At 43.9% G+C, this 16,533-nt stretch overlaps 1 protein-coding gene across 1 annotated transcript in view; it reads right to left on the bottom strand.

Annotated features, from left to right (window-relative positions):
- The window catches only part of THBS4 (thrombospondin 4), a 49,632-nt gene that overhangs the window by 10,322 nt on the left and 22,777 nt on the right, over positions 1-16,533 (bottom strand). The window contains exons 3-13 of the mRNA XM_006775476.2: positions 13,610-13,857; positions 11,196-11,304; positions 10,733-10,815; positions 10,335-10,386; positions 9,922-10,124; positions 8,318-8,455; positions 5,661-5,729; positions 4,657-4,809; positions 1,502-1,606; positions 832-939; positions 382-541 (exon numbers count right to left, since the gene is read on the bottom strand). Of these exons, the coding sequence (XP_006775539.1) occupies positions 382-541; positions 832-939; positions 1,502-1,606; positions 4,657-4,809; positions 5,661-5,729; positions 8,318-8,455; positions 9,922-10,124; positions 10,335-10,386; positions 10,733-10,815; positions 11,196-11,304; positions 13,610-13,857 (1,428 nt within the window). The remainder of the gene's footprint in view (positions 1-381; positions 542-831; positions 940-1,501; positions 1,607-4,656; positions 4,810-5,660; positions 5,730-8,317; positions 8,456-9,921; positions 10,125-10,334; positions 10,387-10,732; positions 10,816-11,195; positions 11,305-13,609; positions 13,858-16,533) is intronic.

The raw sequence follows: 16,533 nt of genomic DNA, 5'->3' as shown, positions 1-16,533 counted from the left end.
CAAACTATATTTAATTAACTCACCCCTAATGCCTCAGCAGGGTCAGCCCAAATTATTTAATAGGCCTTAAACAGCCTGTGGGCCGGAGGTTCCCTACTCCTGCCCTACAAAGACACAGCCCTGACAAGACACTGCTAGAAGTACTTCCTACAAGGTTTCCAGCAATGATAGAGTTCCAGAAACACCCAGGTTCTTAAATAGGGGCGTGGGCTGTGGAGTCTCCTCCCACAGACACAAGTGGACTTTGGGTCCCCAGATGCAGGCTGCATGGAACCACCACTAGGAAGGCCCTCCTAGTCAGACAGTCTCTTCCTGCTCCTCAAAGACAACAGGGCAAAAGGACCAGAGTCCCAAATACGATACAAAACGAGCCAAACCCACCATCTCCATCCATGTCATCATCGCAGGCGTCCCCTCTTCCATCCCCATCAGTGTCTTTCTGGTCATTATTTAGGATATCCCGGCAGTTGTCACAGGCATCCCCAAAGATATCTTGGTCACTGTTTCTTTGGTCCACATTGTGAGTCAGGACACAGTTATCCTACAGGATCAGAAGACCGAACACTTACTCCAACCATGTACTTGGTTCTGTGGTGGATGCTGGTCAGCCTCCACCTCATGGTCATGAGCTGTCAGAACTCAGGAGGCCCAACTTTGTCAGTTTTATATTTTAAACACTTGATGATCTTAGAATAAAAAGTTGCAGTGCTGTGGGAATGCAGCATGGAAACTAACATTTGGGATGATTAATAGAAATAGTTCACTTCAAGGGCTTTCTTCCATCATCCCTGGCATGTGGCAATTCACAGGCCCTCCCCACAAAGCAGGTACCTGCTCATTCAGGATCCCGTCGCCGTCAGCATCCTCATCACAAGCATCGCCAATGCCATCTCCGTCTGCATCTTCTTGGCCAGAGTTTGGCACGTACTTGCAGTTGTCCTAAGGGGGAAACACAGCTCTGAGAGACATCTACAAATGTCTTTTTTAAAGCTTTATTGAGGTATAATTGACAAAACTGAAGATATTTAAAGTGTACAATGTGATGATTTGCATACATAACATATTGTGAAAGGATTCCCCCATTGAATTAACAGATCCATCATCTCACATATTTCCCCCTTCTTTTGCTGAGAACATTTAAGTTCTACTCCCTTAGCAAATTTCAACTCTATAGTAGTGTGATCAACTATAATCACCATAGTAAACCTTAAATCCTCTGACCTAATTTATCTTATAACTGAAAGTCTGTACCCTTTTACCAACTTCTCCCTATTTTCCACACCACCTGTCTACATCTGTTTTAAACTAAATCGCAGGACAACTGTGGCTGCCTGACTTTATTACTGATCGCTGTTTTGTTACAGCTGAGAAGTAGCTCCTGTAACAATGCAAATTTCAATGGAACCGACAGAACCTCTCTCCTGTATCAGTCAGAGAGAGAGAGAGAGAGAGAGAGAGAGAGAGAGAGAGAGAGAGAGAGTTTCCTACTTGCCCCCCGTACCTTCTTGCAGTTCCTTGAAGAGCATGGCAGTTCTTCGTCTGGGTAACTGTCAATGTCCACATCCTTCCCACAGAAGTAGCCATCGCCAGCCCATCCGACTCCGCACTGTGAAGGGAAAGCCTGTCAGAGGCCTGGGAAGCGGACGCTGGCGGGAGGCTGGTGGCTGACAAGAGCCTCTGCTCCGTGTGCACCTCCCCAGAGTGGGGCCCAGAGCCAGACAGCCTTGTTGGGAAGGATTGTAAAACGATTAAATTGTTTTTTCAATCGTCTAATGGTTCAAAATTCAATAGGTGCAAAGGGGCTACAGTGTAACTTCCCCTCCTGTTCCCTTAGCTCAGGCAAGCAAGGTAATCGGTTCCCAAGCGCATGCCGAGAGACAGGCTATGCAGAGACAAGCAAATGCACATCATTCTTTTCCTCTGACCCCTCACACAACTGGTAGCATATATATATATACACACACACACACACACACACACACATATGTGTCTATATCTATCTATATCTATATCTATCTATCTATCTATATGCCATTCTGCATCTTGAGTTTTTAAAAGTTAACATTATATCTTGGAGCTCTTTCCATACCACTTCATGTAGAGTTGTCTTTTTTAAAAATGGCAACAGATACATCATACATAAGGTGGTATGCATGTGCCTCAATCAATTCAACCAGTGCTCTACTGGTGGGTGTTAGGTTTTAAACACTTCTTTAGATGGAAAATTATGCTGCAACAAGTAACTCTAGTATGCGTGCTGTTCTGCACTGGTTTCTTAGTGTGAAATTCCTGGTTCAAGGTGTCTGTAATTTTGAGTTACTGTCCACAGTTCTCCATATGATTGTCCAATTCCCTTTCTCAGGGGAAACGTGGCGCTTTCCTTATCCTACGTGAACCACAGTCCTCTCTCTGAATCTAAGTCTTCCAGATCAGTTTCCACCAGAGGGACCTCCTGAGGTACCTGGCCTCTGCTTATACCCTTTTACCGGGGGGTTTCCAGAGGCACAGTGCTGGATCTGTGTGTCGTTCACTACTTCCCTGGAAAAGTCTATCCACGTATCCCGGCCACCACCAGCCACCGAGAGCAAGCCTCCCTGTCAGCAGAACGGGCATTAAAACGCCAGTCCTTCCATACCAGACCCTATAGCACTGTCTCCAATTGTTATGATGTTGCTGAAGGTCTCTGTTATCCCATTCACACAAGCAGCAACCAGGCACTGAGTGGTTCGGTCCCTTGCTCAGGGCCTCAGAGCTGGGACTTGAACCCAAGCCCGGGGTCTTCTGCCACGTACATTTGGTTAATGGGCACTTTGAGTTCTTCCTCTGATAGTCCACAGCCAAACCAAGGAGAGAAGAAATCATTCCGTAAGTGGTGTCCTGGGTATGAGATGGTACCTGGGAGCTCAGCCCAGGAGCAGGCTGGGCGCCCATGGAGGGGCACACAGAAGAACATGGGAGAAGGGGCCTGAAAACCACCGGGAGCTAGAGGGGCAGGGAGAGGAAAAAGAGTCCGAGGAACAGCGCCAGGGCCAAGGGAAAAGAAACTTCACATGAGTAAATGCTACATTTCCTGGCCTCGCTAATCAAAATAAGGTGATTTAAGACCAGTGACTGCCTAAGCAGCAGCCTGCCTGTTCTCAATCATCTGCACTCTCCTTCTGCGACCAGAGATTTAAGGCAGGTTTCCAAAACCCCCTCCCGCAGCTCCCCTATGTCTGCTCAGTTGCTTCCGCGGGGCCTTCAGAAGGCCCGAAAAGCTCAGTTATGGGGTAAGGTCCTTGACTCATTTTAATGAAGAAATTTCCTCTAGGAACAAATATATTTTTAATGAGCTATTTTCTGGCAGATTAAATTATTTTAGTAGTCACACCAAGTGTATTAATCTTTTACCATCTGTCATTGTGCCTTATTACAAATTCAAAAACATATTAAGAGCGTGATCACCCACCATCCCAGGGAAATTGTTAATTTGTTCACAGAAAACGAGGATTTAAATATAGATATACACTTCCCTCTTGAGGGTGATACACGTGCCCAATCAGTGGGAACTGGGGAAACTGGTTTCCCCCGTGACCCGGCTTGTTCTTTCATCAGTACTTTGTATTGCCAGAGAGAGCTGACGGCATCATATTTATTTCTTCAACTTAGTTTTGAATCTTCTCATTTCTCCTATTTGAAAAGTGGTAGAAAATTTTGGGGGCTCAAGGAAGTCAAGTCTGAGGTATAGAGAAGAGGGACGAAGTCTCCGAGATCCATCCTGCCCCATCGGACGTGCTCACTGTGAACCTGTGAATGTCAGACTCAGGGTCGCCTGCCAGGGCCTGGCTCACTGCAAAGGGAGGAGGAAGTGAGCGGCTGGACATGGCTGATGTCTCAATGCCTAGAATCCCCAAGATCCTGGAGCCTGAGGTTTGGGAGTGGACGACAGGAACAAGCCTTCCTCACCAAGGGCCCAGGACACCAGCGTGGCACGAGACTCACGTCAGGCTGAGACTGCCCTGCCCTGCCCTGCCCTGCCCAGCCACCTTCTCCCCGGATCGGATCGGCTCCAGGGCTGGGAAACTCACAGGAAGGCGAGTGACCTCCACTGGGCTATTCCTGCACCTGGTGAAGGTAGACACAGAGAATGGCTCTGTCCCCACCTTCCCCCTCCCCTGGGGGAGACAGGAGGTTTCCCTCTGAGGGTTTACAGCAGCCTATCACCTCAACCCTGCCACCCACCCCCTGGGGCCAGATTTTGAAAGGGGATGTCTTAAGGGTGAGGTTAGAAATGACAGCAGGAGGCTAACAAGTTATACACATAAATCACCAGGGCAGTAGATGGAAGGGAGGGAAGGAGGCTCCTTGGCCTCCTGCTGCTCATTTCTCAGGCCTTCCACAGAGGGTGCTTGGGAGCGGAGGCTCCACCACTGAGCTGCCCAAGGGGACAGTGTCAACCCACGGCCAACAGGGAGAAAAGAGGCAGCTGCTGGTTAGAGGAGCTTCCCATTGCTCCCCACAAACTCAGCTGACCCTCCTACTATTACATTCTATGTTGATCTTGATGGAAATGTTTCCATGTTTGAGTACTTTTGCCCTGAAGCAAGTAGAAACAAACCGGGGTGGTGTTTAAAACAGAGGAAGGTAAAATGGTAAAGCAAGTGACAAACAACTTACCACGCACGTCACATCCCCCTGCCTCTCCTCGATGCACTGCGCGTTCACACTGCAAGGGTTCAGTTCTGGGTTTCTGCAGTTTCGCTCAGGTTTGCATCCCCTCGTCTGGTCACCAGTGTACCCGGGTTTACAAGGCCCACAGCGATAAGATCCCTGAAAGGAGCAAAGATATGATGAACCAGGAGCTCAGAATTGTGACCAAAGAACGGTACTGTGATTGTGTTTACTTTCACGTGTACTCAATGGTGCCTGGATTAAGGGAGACCCACGCTGTCTCTCTGCTTACGTGTATGTCTTATAAGATGGCGGGAATATTGGGGAAGACGTCACCAGATTGGAAGCTGCAGCAGGCCCTGTCGGCCTGAAGGAACAGAACAGGAGGCAGAGGGCTAAATGGTGAACCACCACTCTGACTGTGGGGGAAGGGAGAAGGGCTGAAAGTTCCATCATGTTCTGGGAGGTGAAGTTAGAGTTTGCTCTGGGACAAGGGAGATGGTTGATTAAAATACAAAAACGATAATATTTGTCATTAATATTTATCTAAAAGCCCAACACTGTGCCCTGACCGGTTTGGTTCAGTGGATAGAGCATCGGCCTGCGGACTGGGGGGTCCCAGGTTCGATTCCGGTCAAGGGCATGTACCTTGGTTGCGGGCACATCCCCAGGAGGCAGCTGATAGGTGTTTCTCTCTCATCGATGATTCTAACTCTCTATCCCTCTCCCTTCCTCTCTGTAAAAAAATCAATAAAATATATTAAAAAAAAGAAAAAAGCCCAACACTGCAACTTTGGCAGAAGAGTAAAAAAAACAAGTTTGGCAGTCATAAAATTATACTTATAAAATTACTTTACATATTGAAAACTGTTTTTCAGCACAAACTCATTTGCCAATCCAATAAGTTATGCCCATATGTTCTATGTGTGTTTTGGGGTTATGATTTATAAACATACACCTGGTTTAATAACTGGTGTGCTTTGACCACATCAGCCATGAAAAATACTTACCAAAGTGTTAGTGCATATAGAGTTGAGAACACATGCTCCATTTCGACACTCATCAATATCAGTGCAGACCTAGTGCAGAAGGATTTAAAGAGACGTTCGTTTAAGTAGAAATGCAAATAAATTTTGCTGTGTTTTGATACTTGTCTGAAGTGAAGACAGGAAATTTCAGGCAGAATAGAAATCGGGTGCCATTTTAGTCATCTCCCTGTGTTTGTATCAGTCTGTACTTAACCTAATTTCAAGTGATAGTTGCCTACTTGGTATTTACAGTGGTTCAGGAAAGACAACTTGCTTGATTAATCTGTTCCACAACCCTTTTAGTCAGGAAGTTTTTCCTTTCTCCTGCTTGGGACTCAATGTACTTCTACCTCAGAATTTTTGGAAAATTCTCAGCTTCCCTCTCCTCCTATTCCTTCTACTCTTTCTTTTCTTCTTCCTTTTTTTTTTTTTTTTTTTTTAAATCTTACCCGAGGGTATTTTTTTCCATTGATCATTTAGAGTAGGGGTGGGGAACCTTTTTTCTGCCAAGGGCCATTTTTCACATTTACTAGTATAACATCTTTCATTCATGGGCCATACAAAATTATCAACTCAAAAATTAGCCTGCTATATTTGGTCAAATATTTAATTAACTCACCCCTAATGCCTTGGCAGGGCCAGACCAAATGATTTCTATGGCCTTATACAGCCCATAGGCCGGATGTTCCCCACCCATTTTAGAGAGAGTGGAAGGTAGGGAGGAGGGGGAGTGGGAGAGAGACATCTACATGAGAGAGACACATCGACTGGTTGCCTCCCTCATACTCCCCAGCTCAGCCTGTAACCCAGGTACATGCCCTTGACTGGAACTCGAACCCGAGACCCTTCAGTCCATGGGCTGAACTGCTAATCACTGAGCCAAACCAGCCAGGGCCTTCTACTCTTTCATTAGAACTACAATTAAATAAATATTGGACTTTCTCATTAATCTCTTCTGTTGACTCAACCTCTCGTTCATATTTTCCACATCTTTATTTCTCTGTGCAGCATTCTGGCTGATTTCCTGAGTTCCACCTTTGAAATCTATACACTCCCTATTAGTTGTCTTGCTCGTCTATTAAGTTTTTAATGCCAATGGTTATCCTTTTCATTGAATAAATTTTATTTGGCTATTTCTCAAATGTGCGTACCCCCCCATCCCTCATTGCTCTATTATTTAAGTATGATGTCTACTGCTTTCTTTTTTTCTTTATCCTTTTGAACTTATATTTAACACATTTTCCCATCGTAGCATCTTCATATAAATTACCATTGTTGTTTATGAGCATTTGGTATTAGCCAGAGCTCTGGGGATCTTACTGCCCCAGAGCTGGTTTTCATGTTAATGTTTGGCTTGGATATCTGTATTATATGTGTAACACAGGTGTGGAGCTCACAACTGTATGTGATACAAGCTTGGAGCTTTGATTTGTTGTGGACAGTTTTCATTTGTGTTAACCTTGTCCCCAAACTGCCATCAGGCTTCCTTGTTGATTTGGGGGGCTTGGAAAGTTTTCACATCTCCTTGTAACGGGGAACATAGTTCTCTGAGGCTCCTGGCTTTGTTCAGGGTTGTTAGATCTTCCTATGGTTCAAGACTACATCTGCTGTACTCTTGTAGGTGCTAAAACCCCAGACCCCACCCCTGGGACCTCTACCCAGTGCTATCTCCCATGAGCTGCTGTGACATTAGCTTCCACCCACAGCTCTGGTTTTGAGTTTCCTCTTCGTTTCTAGAACCTGGGAACACTTCTTATTACTTCTTTTGATATTGGAGATGCATTAAAATTTCTTGTTAAATTTTATCAAGGTGACTCCCTTCTACTTCAGTTCAATCTACCACATTGCTGGAAATCTACTGGGAAGTGCTTCTGAATAGCTTACATAAAGCACCTTCTATTTCTTTTTGTCTATTTTCCTTGGTTTAGTTCTGGAGATTTTGTCTTTGGAGGGGAGGAAGGAAAACTCCGGGTCATTACTCTAATGGCTTGTTGTCATTCCTATCTGTCTGGCTTGCCTCCTTTTTCTACTCTAAAAAAACGATGCCCTCTGGAATCCCTTGATAGGCAGCTAGGAGATAATGAACCTGCCCTTCTTTAAAGCTAATAACTTCCCTAAGGTAGTAAAATATATTTATAGACCAACCATTTTTAAGGGCTGAAAACATCAAAAAGAATTTCACAGTCAGCCAGTTAAATAATGCCCAGGATATAGAGCATTTGGAAATAAATGGAGACTGTCACAAAGTATTCAAATGCTTAGGGCAATTTATAGCTTATATAAGAAGAAGTAGGGGTGGGGGATGGGGAGGTGGGAGTGGGGGTGGGTTTTCTCAGGGAATTATTTCTACTCTTGAAATCCTCTCATCTCTAAAACAGCTTCTGATCATGGCCATCTTCAGAGCTACCACATTCACTGTTTCTCTAGTGATGCTCTGTCATCCCAATTTAAGAGTTCCCTCCCTACTAAACTTTACAAACATACTCAGAAATGAGTTAGTAAATGCCTGATTTGCTCACTGGCCCCGGGAGATTCGACATGGCATCGCTTGCTCAAGGAGGTAAAGGCTTATACAGAAGAAGGTGGGAACCAACCAGGGTTTCTCGGTTGGCAAAGGGTAGAAATGAATGTCAGCCCACCTGTTTATTTGACTTCGCAAAGCTGATCCCCACACCCTGCACCATGGACCCTGTGAAGCCCACCGGGCAGGCATCACATCTGAAGCCGGGAGCTAAGTTCACGCAGCGCACACCCGGGTAGCAGGGATGGTATTTGCACTGGAGAGAAAAAAAATTCAAAGTCATTAGTCCCATGGAGAAAACACTCTCACACTTCCATTTATCTAGCTGCACAGCTTATTTATTCATTTAACTATCAGTTTTTGGTGATCAGAATGGTAAAAGGAAATAAAGGCTTCCAATGTCATAGTTACCCTAGGAATCCCTGACCCACACAATCTGGAGTTGTTTTGCTGGGTTACAGAATAATGCACAGCCAACTGGAAAGGGTCTTAATGTTAATCACTCCACTTCCCAGGGTCAAGTCCCTGATATTCTAACTTGGAATTTACAGATCAATGAAAGGACAGCGCTCTCAGACCACTTGATGGCTGGCTGGTAGGTGAGTCCAAAGGCGTTATTGAACCAACACAACTACTCAAAAGAAAAGACCTTGAAAACACAAAGCTAGGGTAATTATTTCCTCCGTTGGATGTGATCCATCAGAGTCTGGGCCTGTCTCTGCGCCCTAGCAAGCCATGGCAGTTCCGAGGCCCTTGGAGTCTAGGAGATTTTTTTTTTTTAACCAGTTCAACTAATGTAAAAAACATGACCACTTCTGGCCCTTTCAAAAGGAGAAATTTCCAGCTCACGGATAAAAACCAGATGCAGTTCTGTGAACTGTGTACAGATGTTTCTGCAATTGAGGGATTACTAGAGGCCATCTTAATTGCTTACTACCTGGGGCGGTAATCAGTGGAGCTACCACAAACCTACAAGGGGGTGGTGTGTGTGTGTCTAAGGTCCTTGCATATTCCTCATCCCCTCCAGGTCTCCTTCTGACCTTCCTCTGGCTGGCTGGGAGGGGAAAGGCACATTCTGATGGCAGTCTTGCTACCCACTATGAACACTACTTGGGGACTAGAGTACTGACTGGCTAGTCACGATCTTGAAACAGTCTGCATCGGCAGATCTGGCAGCCATGCAACCAGCCTATATTTGTTGTGTGGGTCTTTCTGGCTCCATCCCTGGCACTTTTGGTTACTCACAGGTTATGGGGCCTCAACAGGTCTCGTTGGTTTGAGACTCCCCTCTGCTTTTCTATTTTAGGGAGCTTGAAAAAATCAGTTGCAACCTCTGGAATATACCCTTACACAGATCTCCCCCCTCCCACATTTGCAAAAGTGCAGAAAAAAATCACAAGTATAACACAGACTGTTTAAGAAAAACAATCAATGTTAGAGTATAAAGCTGAAATCTCAGTATTGTAGCAACATGGACAACGAGAAGAACTGGAGACACAGAGAGATGTATTACGAACACAGCCACAACCATGTGTCATGCCTCCTTCCTCCCACTGCTCATAGTGGCTCATGGTCTCGAAGGACTCATCAGGAAGTAGTTTTTAAGTGGCCTGGAGGACAACCCAAGTCATCCCTTAGTCATCAGCCTGGCTTCTTTTTCCATTAGCTGTATGGTGTGCAAGATATTTAGGGAGCCTCTACCCTGTGCAGTTGAACTCTTACCTCATCAATGTCAGAGCAGGTGATCCCATTTCCTGTGTAGCCCTCGGGGCAGGGCCCACACTGAAAGCCATCTCTGGTGTTGGTACATCGGACTCCGCGGAAACACGAGTTGGAGTCACACAGGCGCACGGGGGGTGCTGGGGGTGCAGGGGGTGCCTGGGGCACCAGGGTGTTTGGGGTTGGAGACTGCAAGCTAAGAGGACCTAGAAGAAAAACAATAGGCTTATTCACCACCAGGGAACATAACTGACACAAAATAAAATTTGGTTTTTCAATGAAGTTCTCTTCCCTCCACCTCTGTGCCAAACCTCCAGAAACTGCAGCCAATGTTGCCTCACCCCAGCTTGGGCCCTTCATCAGTCTGCATCTGCTCGTCCAGCTCAGAATGAGCCAGTTACTAGAAAAGCACTTACCGCAAGCCTGGCATTCAGCTATGGTGTTTCGCAAAAATGATGTTTCCTTGACCTTTAGAAATGGGAAGAGGAAAAAAAAAAAGATTGAAAAGGAGCACCTGATACATAATCCAGGAATGAAAGAATCCATGTGTAGCAAGCTGTTAAATACTTCTTAAAGTAGTTCTAAAGTAACCCTTGATGGCTCCCCCTCTGCCTGGAGCCCTGGTGTGTTTAGCACATGGTTGCCCCCCATTTCCAGAGCCTTGGTGTCAGAGTCGCAGGGTGGTGGGCTGCGTGGGCCAGGCTGCACGAGCCTGGCTGCAGGTCTGCCCGCTGCCGTGCTGTAAGCCTGCTGCTCCACGAGCTCACACACAGAGGTTCTTGGGGCTTTTCTGATGGTATGTCTTGGTTGTTACCTGCTGTCTCAGAAGATCCTTCACCTCTCCCAAGAGCTGGTTTAGTTGTGTCATTTGCCCCAAGAACTGTCGATTAAAGTCTCCTATAGCAACAACGAAAGGTAAGGAGCATTCAGCCAGTGACAGCCTTTTTTACAGTCACTCAAAGCAAATGATTTCCCAGAGAACAATCATGACAAAATTCTAGGGTGCAGGAATTTAACTTGGTGTAATTCATCTCAAAAATAATGGTCATGATGCCACTGGAGACTTCAAAATCCATGTGAGTTATAAAAATATAAAAAAAGAGCAATGAAAATATTCCGTGCCCTGGATTTTGGCCGAAGAGCCTAATTTCTGGAGATACCTCCCGTAGGACCGCTTTGTGGACAGCCCACCCTTTGGTGACGGGACCCAGCCCATTCGGGGGCATGGGGGTTTGTCTGGGTGGAAGAAGGTATGCAAAGTGCCCAAGAGCCCACACCTGTGCTTGCGGTGGCCAGTGGCTCGCTCTGCTGCAGGAAGCAGTCTTGCAGGCTGGCCACCTGGAACAGCGAGCCTCTCACCACCAGCTTCAGCTCTTCCAAGAAATCCTGGAGAAAAATCAGATTCATACCACACAGTGCTAGTGCATTCCAAGCCAATGTGTCTGCATATTCACACAACTTCCATAACAGACTAGCCCTGTATACTGGGGCCCTGACGTCTTATGTAATGCTGTGGGTTTGCATTTTTCCTAACTCCTGCCAGCCCTATCCTTCTCACTGAAGCCACTCTGAACTTCAGCCAGGAGCTGAGGAAAACGCTGACATTCAACTCGGCCTCAGAGTTCAGGAAAGTGGCTCTGAGAAGGAGACAGGCTTTTTCCTTCATGGTAAACAGTTATTTTGAGGAGCCGCTTAAGAATTATCTGGAATTTGTTTCTGAAGTTTAGACTGTAATAAATATTTTACTTATTCATTCCGATTTTAAAGAGTATTGTTTTCAGAATGTCCTGGCTTCAGGTTTTAGCAAAGTCTCGGATTTTGTTGGCTTATGAGAATGAATACACAGTATATTCTATGATTATTAGGTAGTTGGCATCATATTTTCACTTTACTGGTTCATATCAATCATTCATTGTTAGTCACAAAGCCAGTTTCCTCACTCCTTTATTTTGTAACTTACTCATATCCATTATATCTATATATGACAGAGAAATGTTATATTATCTGCAAATGTAAAGTTATCATTTTTATTTAAAAAAATGAGTATGCTAAGGATTTGCAGGGGAATTCTACTTTTTAAAGCTAAGTTAAGATGTATTCAACATGTGCTACGCAACAGATAGTGTGTTGGACGTTGGACTGTAAGGTCTATGGAGGCAGGACTATGACTGTTTTGCCCACCACAGTGGCCTGGAACGTGCCTATTTGTTGACTGACTGAGTGAATGAGTAAGTGACTAAAGATAGAGCACTGCGGTCCCCGCTGATAGTCTAAGGAGCTAGGACTTCTGAGAAATTTCCAATAAGCATAGTTTCTGATGACCCTTGTCATGGCTGACTCCTGGCTTTTAGAAATTTGACTTATTTGGTGCTAGACACTAATTTCTGAAATGGTCAGTGACATAATTTCATTTTGATTTTGGCTACTTAGGGAGTTCAGAAATAAAGTTTAGTATTCATTTTTTTCTCTTATATAAATCTACACTAAATATATATGCATAGAGCTATATCTATCTCTATAAAAATAAAAAATGTGGATTTTAATTTTCTTGGAATTTCTGCTTAAAAATGCTTCCTATTTTTTAAGCACAAAAGTCTAGTATCAGAGTTATAGTTTTTTAAAAATATTATCTAAAATGTTTCAGTATTCTTAGCTGTAATGGAAATTATTGCTTACACCCTGCCTCTTTGTTCAAAGGGCTCAGTGCAGCTTGTAACTAAAGCACATGTAATAAAATAGAAATGGAAAATGAGACTTGATAGCGAGAGGACAATATTATGGGCCACAACAGATGAACATAGTTACTGATTTTGGCACTGACTTTCATATCAGATAAAATTCAGGAACTATGACCAGTTAGAGTTATAATTAATGGAAAGGACAAAGAATAGTAGTTCTTTATAGGAAATGAAGTATTTCCTAGCACGCAATTCTAAAATAAATACATGTGGCAATTTCTGTAGTAGATGCAGTGATATAATGAAAAAATTACCATCATCATGGCATAAAAAAGAAGACAGAACAGATAGAATTTTTAAGGGCACATGGAACTAAGTTGGCAATAAGATACTGTTTGTTAGGGATGTTCTGATAAGACCTTGTGAAAAATGTTCCTATTGCTTGGCATTTTCCAATCATTCTTTTAAAATTTTGTTAAAAATAATAACTATAGAAAAATTAAAAATAGATCATCCTAAGATAGTCTTTAAATTTTTGTAATTTATTTCCAACTTGAAAATTGTATCCCAAAAATCTGTTTATCATTAAAAGTTCTTAATTTTTTTAATTCTCACATCCTTACCCAAGGACATGCATTGATGTTAGAGTGAGAAGAAGGGGGAGGGAAACATCTTCACAGCCGAGGTATGTGCCCTAACCGGGACTTGAACTCACAGCCTTTCAGTGTGGGGAATCATGCCCAACCAACGGAACCACACTGGCCCGGGCAGAAGTTCTCAATTTTGACTTCACATTAAAATCAGTATTTTAAAAAACACTGTTGCCTAGGCATCACCCCTATAGATTCTGATTCAGCTCATCTTCAGGATTGGCCCTCTATCTGTGGTTTATCAAATTTGGCAGGTGATTCTACCATGCAGCCAGAATTAGACCTACTCATAACCTCCCTCTGTGTCCCCTGAGCCTCAGCAGCTCATCTTTTCACTTCGAAGAACCGTTTGTGGGTTCCTACCTGTGCCCTCCTCTGGAAAGTTCTCAATTCAATGGACGCAGGACTCTGTGTGAGGCCAGAAAAGGCTCTGGGGAGATTGTGAACAGAATCCACTTGGGTGCAGTCCACATAGAGCTCTACGGAGCCAGCCCCTCGCTGCAAATTGCTCAGTTTCAGTAGGACCCTGTGCCGCTTGCCGTCAGCCAGCTGCAGGTTGTTGAAAACCACCAAATGGATCTTCCCATCATTCTTCAGGTAACGAAGGATGGCTGGAACCAAGCACAGATCAGTAAACAATGAGATAAGAGGGCCGGGCCGGTTCTGTGCCGAAGGGCTTCCAGGTCACAAGGCTGGGTCACTGGAACGGTAAGTATTCATCATCTTGTGTGCCAGAGGTATTCTCCACAGCTGTTGTGCTCATGGAGAGACAGACAATAAAGTAGCAAATGTGAAAATAAACAATATAATATCAGATAATGATTAAGTACAATGAGCAAACAGAACCCATGAAAAATCCACTAAATCGAAGTCAGCTCTTTAGGGCGTGAGTTCATCACCAAACGTTTACTGAGTACTACCATGGTTCTGGGGGCTGCCCTTACTTGCTTTAAAGACTTAATTTCTACTCACTGCAATCTTAGGAAATTAGTATCTACAGAAGAGGAAAGTGAAGCTCAGGTAAGTGAAGGAACATGCTCAAGGACACAGGAAGTGGCAGGACTAGAATTTGAAACTGAGGGTGGTTATTTCATGACTAAAAGAATGCTAGACATGGACAGTCCTTTGTAAGCATAGACTGAAATGGGTGTAATCTGTCATACTGTCCCTCAGCAATCCATCCTCAATTTAATAATGCTCAGCTTGAACATCAAAGGTATCCATGGTTGCAAACAAAAACAAAACAAAACAACAAAAACCAAGGAGTGGAATCCACTACCTTATCTTCTGGTGGTTTTTTTCATTGCTTTTTTTTTTCCTATGCATGTAGCTATCCATTCACATATCTTGTTAAGCTCACTAAATATTCATGCAAATTTTAAAATTCTGGTTTTCTCCCTTGCTTTTTACTCCATTATTGTGCTGAATATATTGAGCCCTGAACTAAAATCTGTTCTTGGATGCTGAGCCTTTGGGAGTGAAGCCCATTGGGTGAGGTTTGCTATAAAGAGCAAAATAATTTGCTTCCAAGGCCTTGGCGAATCCACCATGAACACTTCTAGGTCCATCCACAGATACCAGCGCCAAGCTCAAGTTCATCACCAGAAACAATCCTAGGAACAAGGTCAAATACTGAGTGTAAATGTCACTGGATAATTAATGTAGTAAACACATAATTGCAGCTCCAAAGGTCAGAGTCAAAGTTTTCAACTGCCCAGGGTGTAATAGCCTTAAATTAGTATAACTTTTCTTCAGGCAATTTAGCGATGTGTATAAAAACCTTAAAGCTGTACAGACCCTATGGCCCAGCAATGCCACTTTTAGGAATTGACACTAGGGAAGAAAATCCCAATCTGTATGGACATGAACATTCACTTCAGAAATATTATAACAAACATTTGATACAGCATGTACATCCAAAAAGGGCTGGCTACTTAAGTAATGGTATAACTATAAAATGGAATGCTATGGAATTATTACATATTAAAAACACTAAAAGAGAGTAACCGCATCATGGCAATGTGTGAGAACCTTTTGTTCTCTCCCCTGAAAAGTTACAAGTTGGACAATTATAATTCAACAAAGGATTCCCTGCCCAACACACAAACACGTCTGAGAGATACACACATTGAGACATCTGATGGTGGGCACATTAGAGCAAACAGGCGAGGCAGAAACATCTGATGGTGGGCATATCAGAGCAAGTGGGTGAGGCAGCAGCAGTAGAGGCAGGTTGTGAAGGGGCAGAAGTAACTTCAGTCATAAAGATGAATGAAATATTGCTATTTGTGACAACATGGATAGTTCTAGAGGGTATCATACTAAGTGAAATATGTCAGAGGAAAAGGGAAAGAATTATATAGTTTCATTCATACGTGGAATATAAAATAGAAAGCAACAAATGAACAAAACAAATTCATAGACACAGACATCAGTATGGTGGTTATGAGAGGGGAAGGAGGTGGGGAGGATGAAGAAGATAAAGGGGGTCAAGTACACGGTGACAGAAGGAGACTAGCCTCTGGGTGGTGAACATACAATGCAACAGACAGATGATGTGTTATAGAATTGTAAACTTGAAATTTATATGTTATTAACCAATGTTACCCCAATAAATGTAATTACAAACAAGAAAAGACATTTTCAGCATTTTGTTGAGTCCAAAAACATTGAGTCATTGTAGTTTCATTCAGAAAAATACGTGTACGTATATAGATGTATATACCTATACATAGAAAATCACAAGGAGGAGAAACCAAGATGGCAGCATAGGTAAACAACGGAGTTTGCTACCTCAAACAACCACTTCAAAAATACAACTAAAAGATGGAATGGACATCATTCAGAACCACAGGAAGGCTGGCTGAGTGGAAGTTCTACAACTAGGAGGAAAGAGAAAAACATACCGAGACTCAGAGGCGGCGCAGTGCTGAAGTAAAATACTAAGGTGCTGAGTGCATGCAGAGCAGGCTGGTGGCTGAGGATGTGGTGGTTGTTTTCAATCAGTCAGTGCTGAAGTAAAATACTAAGGTGCTGAGTGCATGCAGAGCAGGCTGGTGGCTGAGGACGTGGTGGTTGTTTTCAATCAGTAGGGAGTTTCAGGCTCTGAGCTCCAGTTCCGGGAGAGTCTCTAGGGACCCAGACTCATACGGGAGAAGCGGGACTGTCTGGCATCGCTCAGAACCCTAGGGCAGCTTCTCTCCGTGGGGCTTGCAGCGATTACTGGGACACTGAGAAGCAGAGCCTCTGAGGGCAAGACTGAGAGCAGCCATAATTGCTAACCCTGT

The sequence above is a fragment of the Myotis davidii genome, unplaced genomic scaffold (assembly GCF_000327345.1).
Source record: "Myotis davidii unplaced genomic scaffold, ASM32734v1 scaffold44, whole genome shotgun sequence".
NCBI classification, from domain to species: domain Eukaryota; kingdom Metazoa; phylum Chordata; class Mammalia; order Chiroptera; family Vespertilionidae; genus Myotis; species Myotis davidii.
The sequence above is the reverse complement of the archived record's forward strand: the minus strand, read 5'-3'. Positions and strand labels throughout refer to the sequence as shown.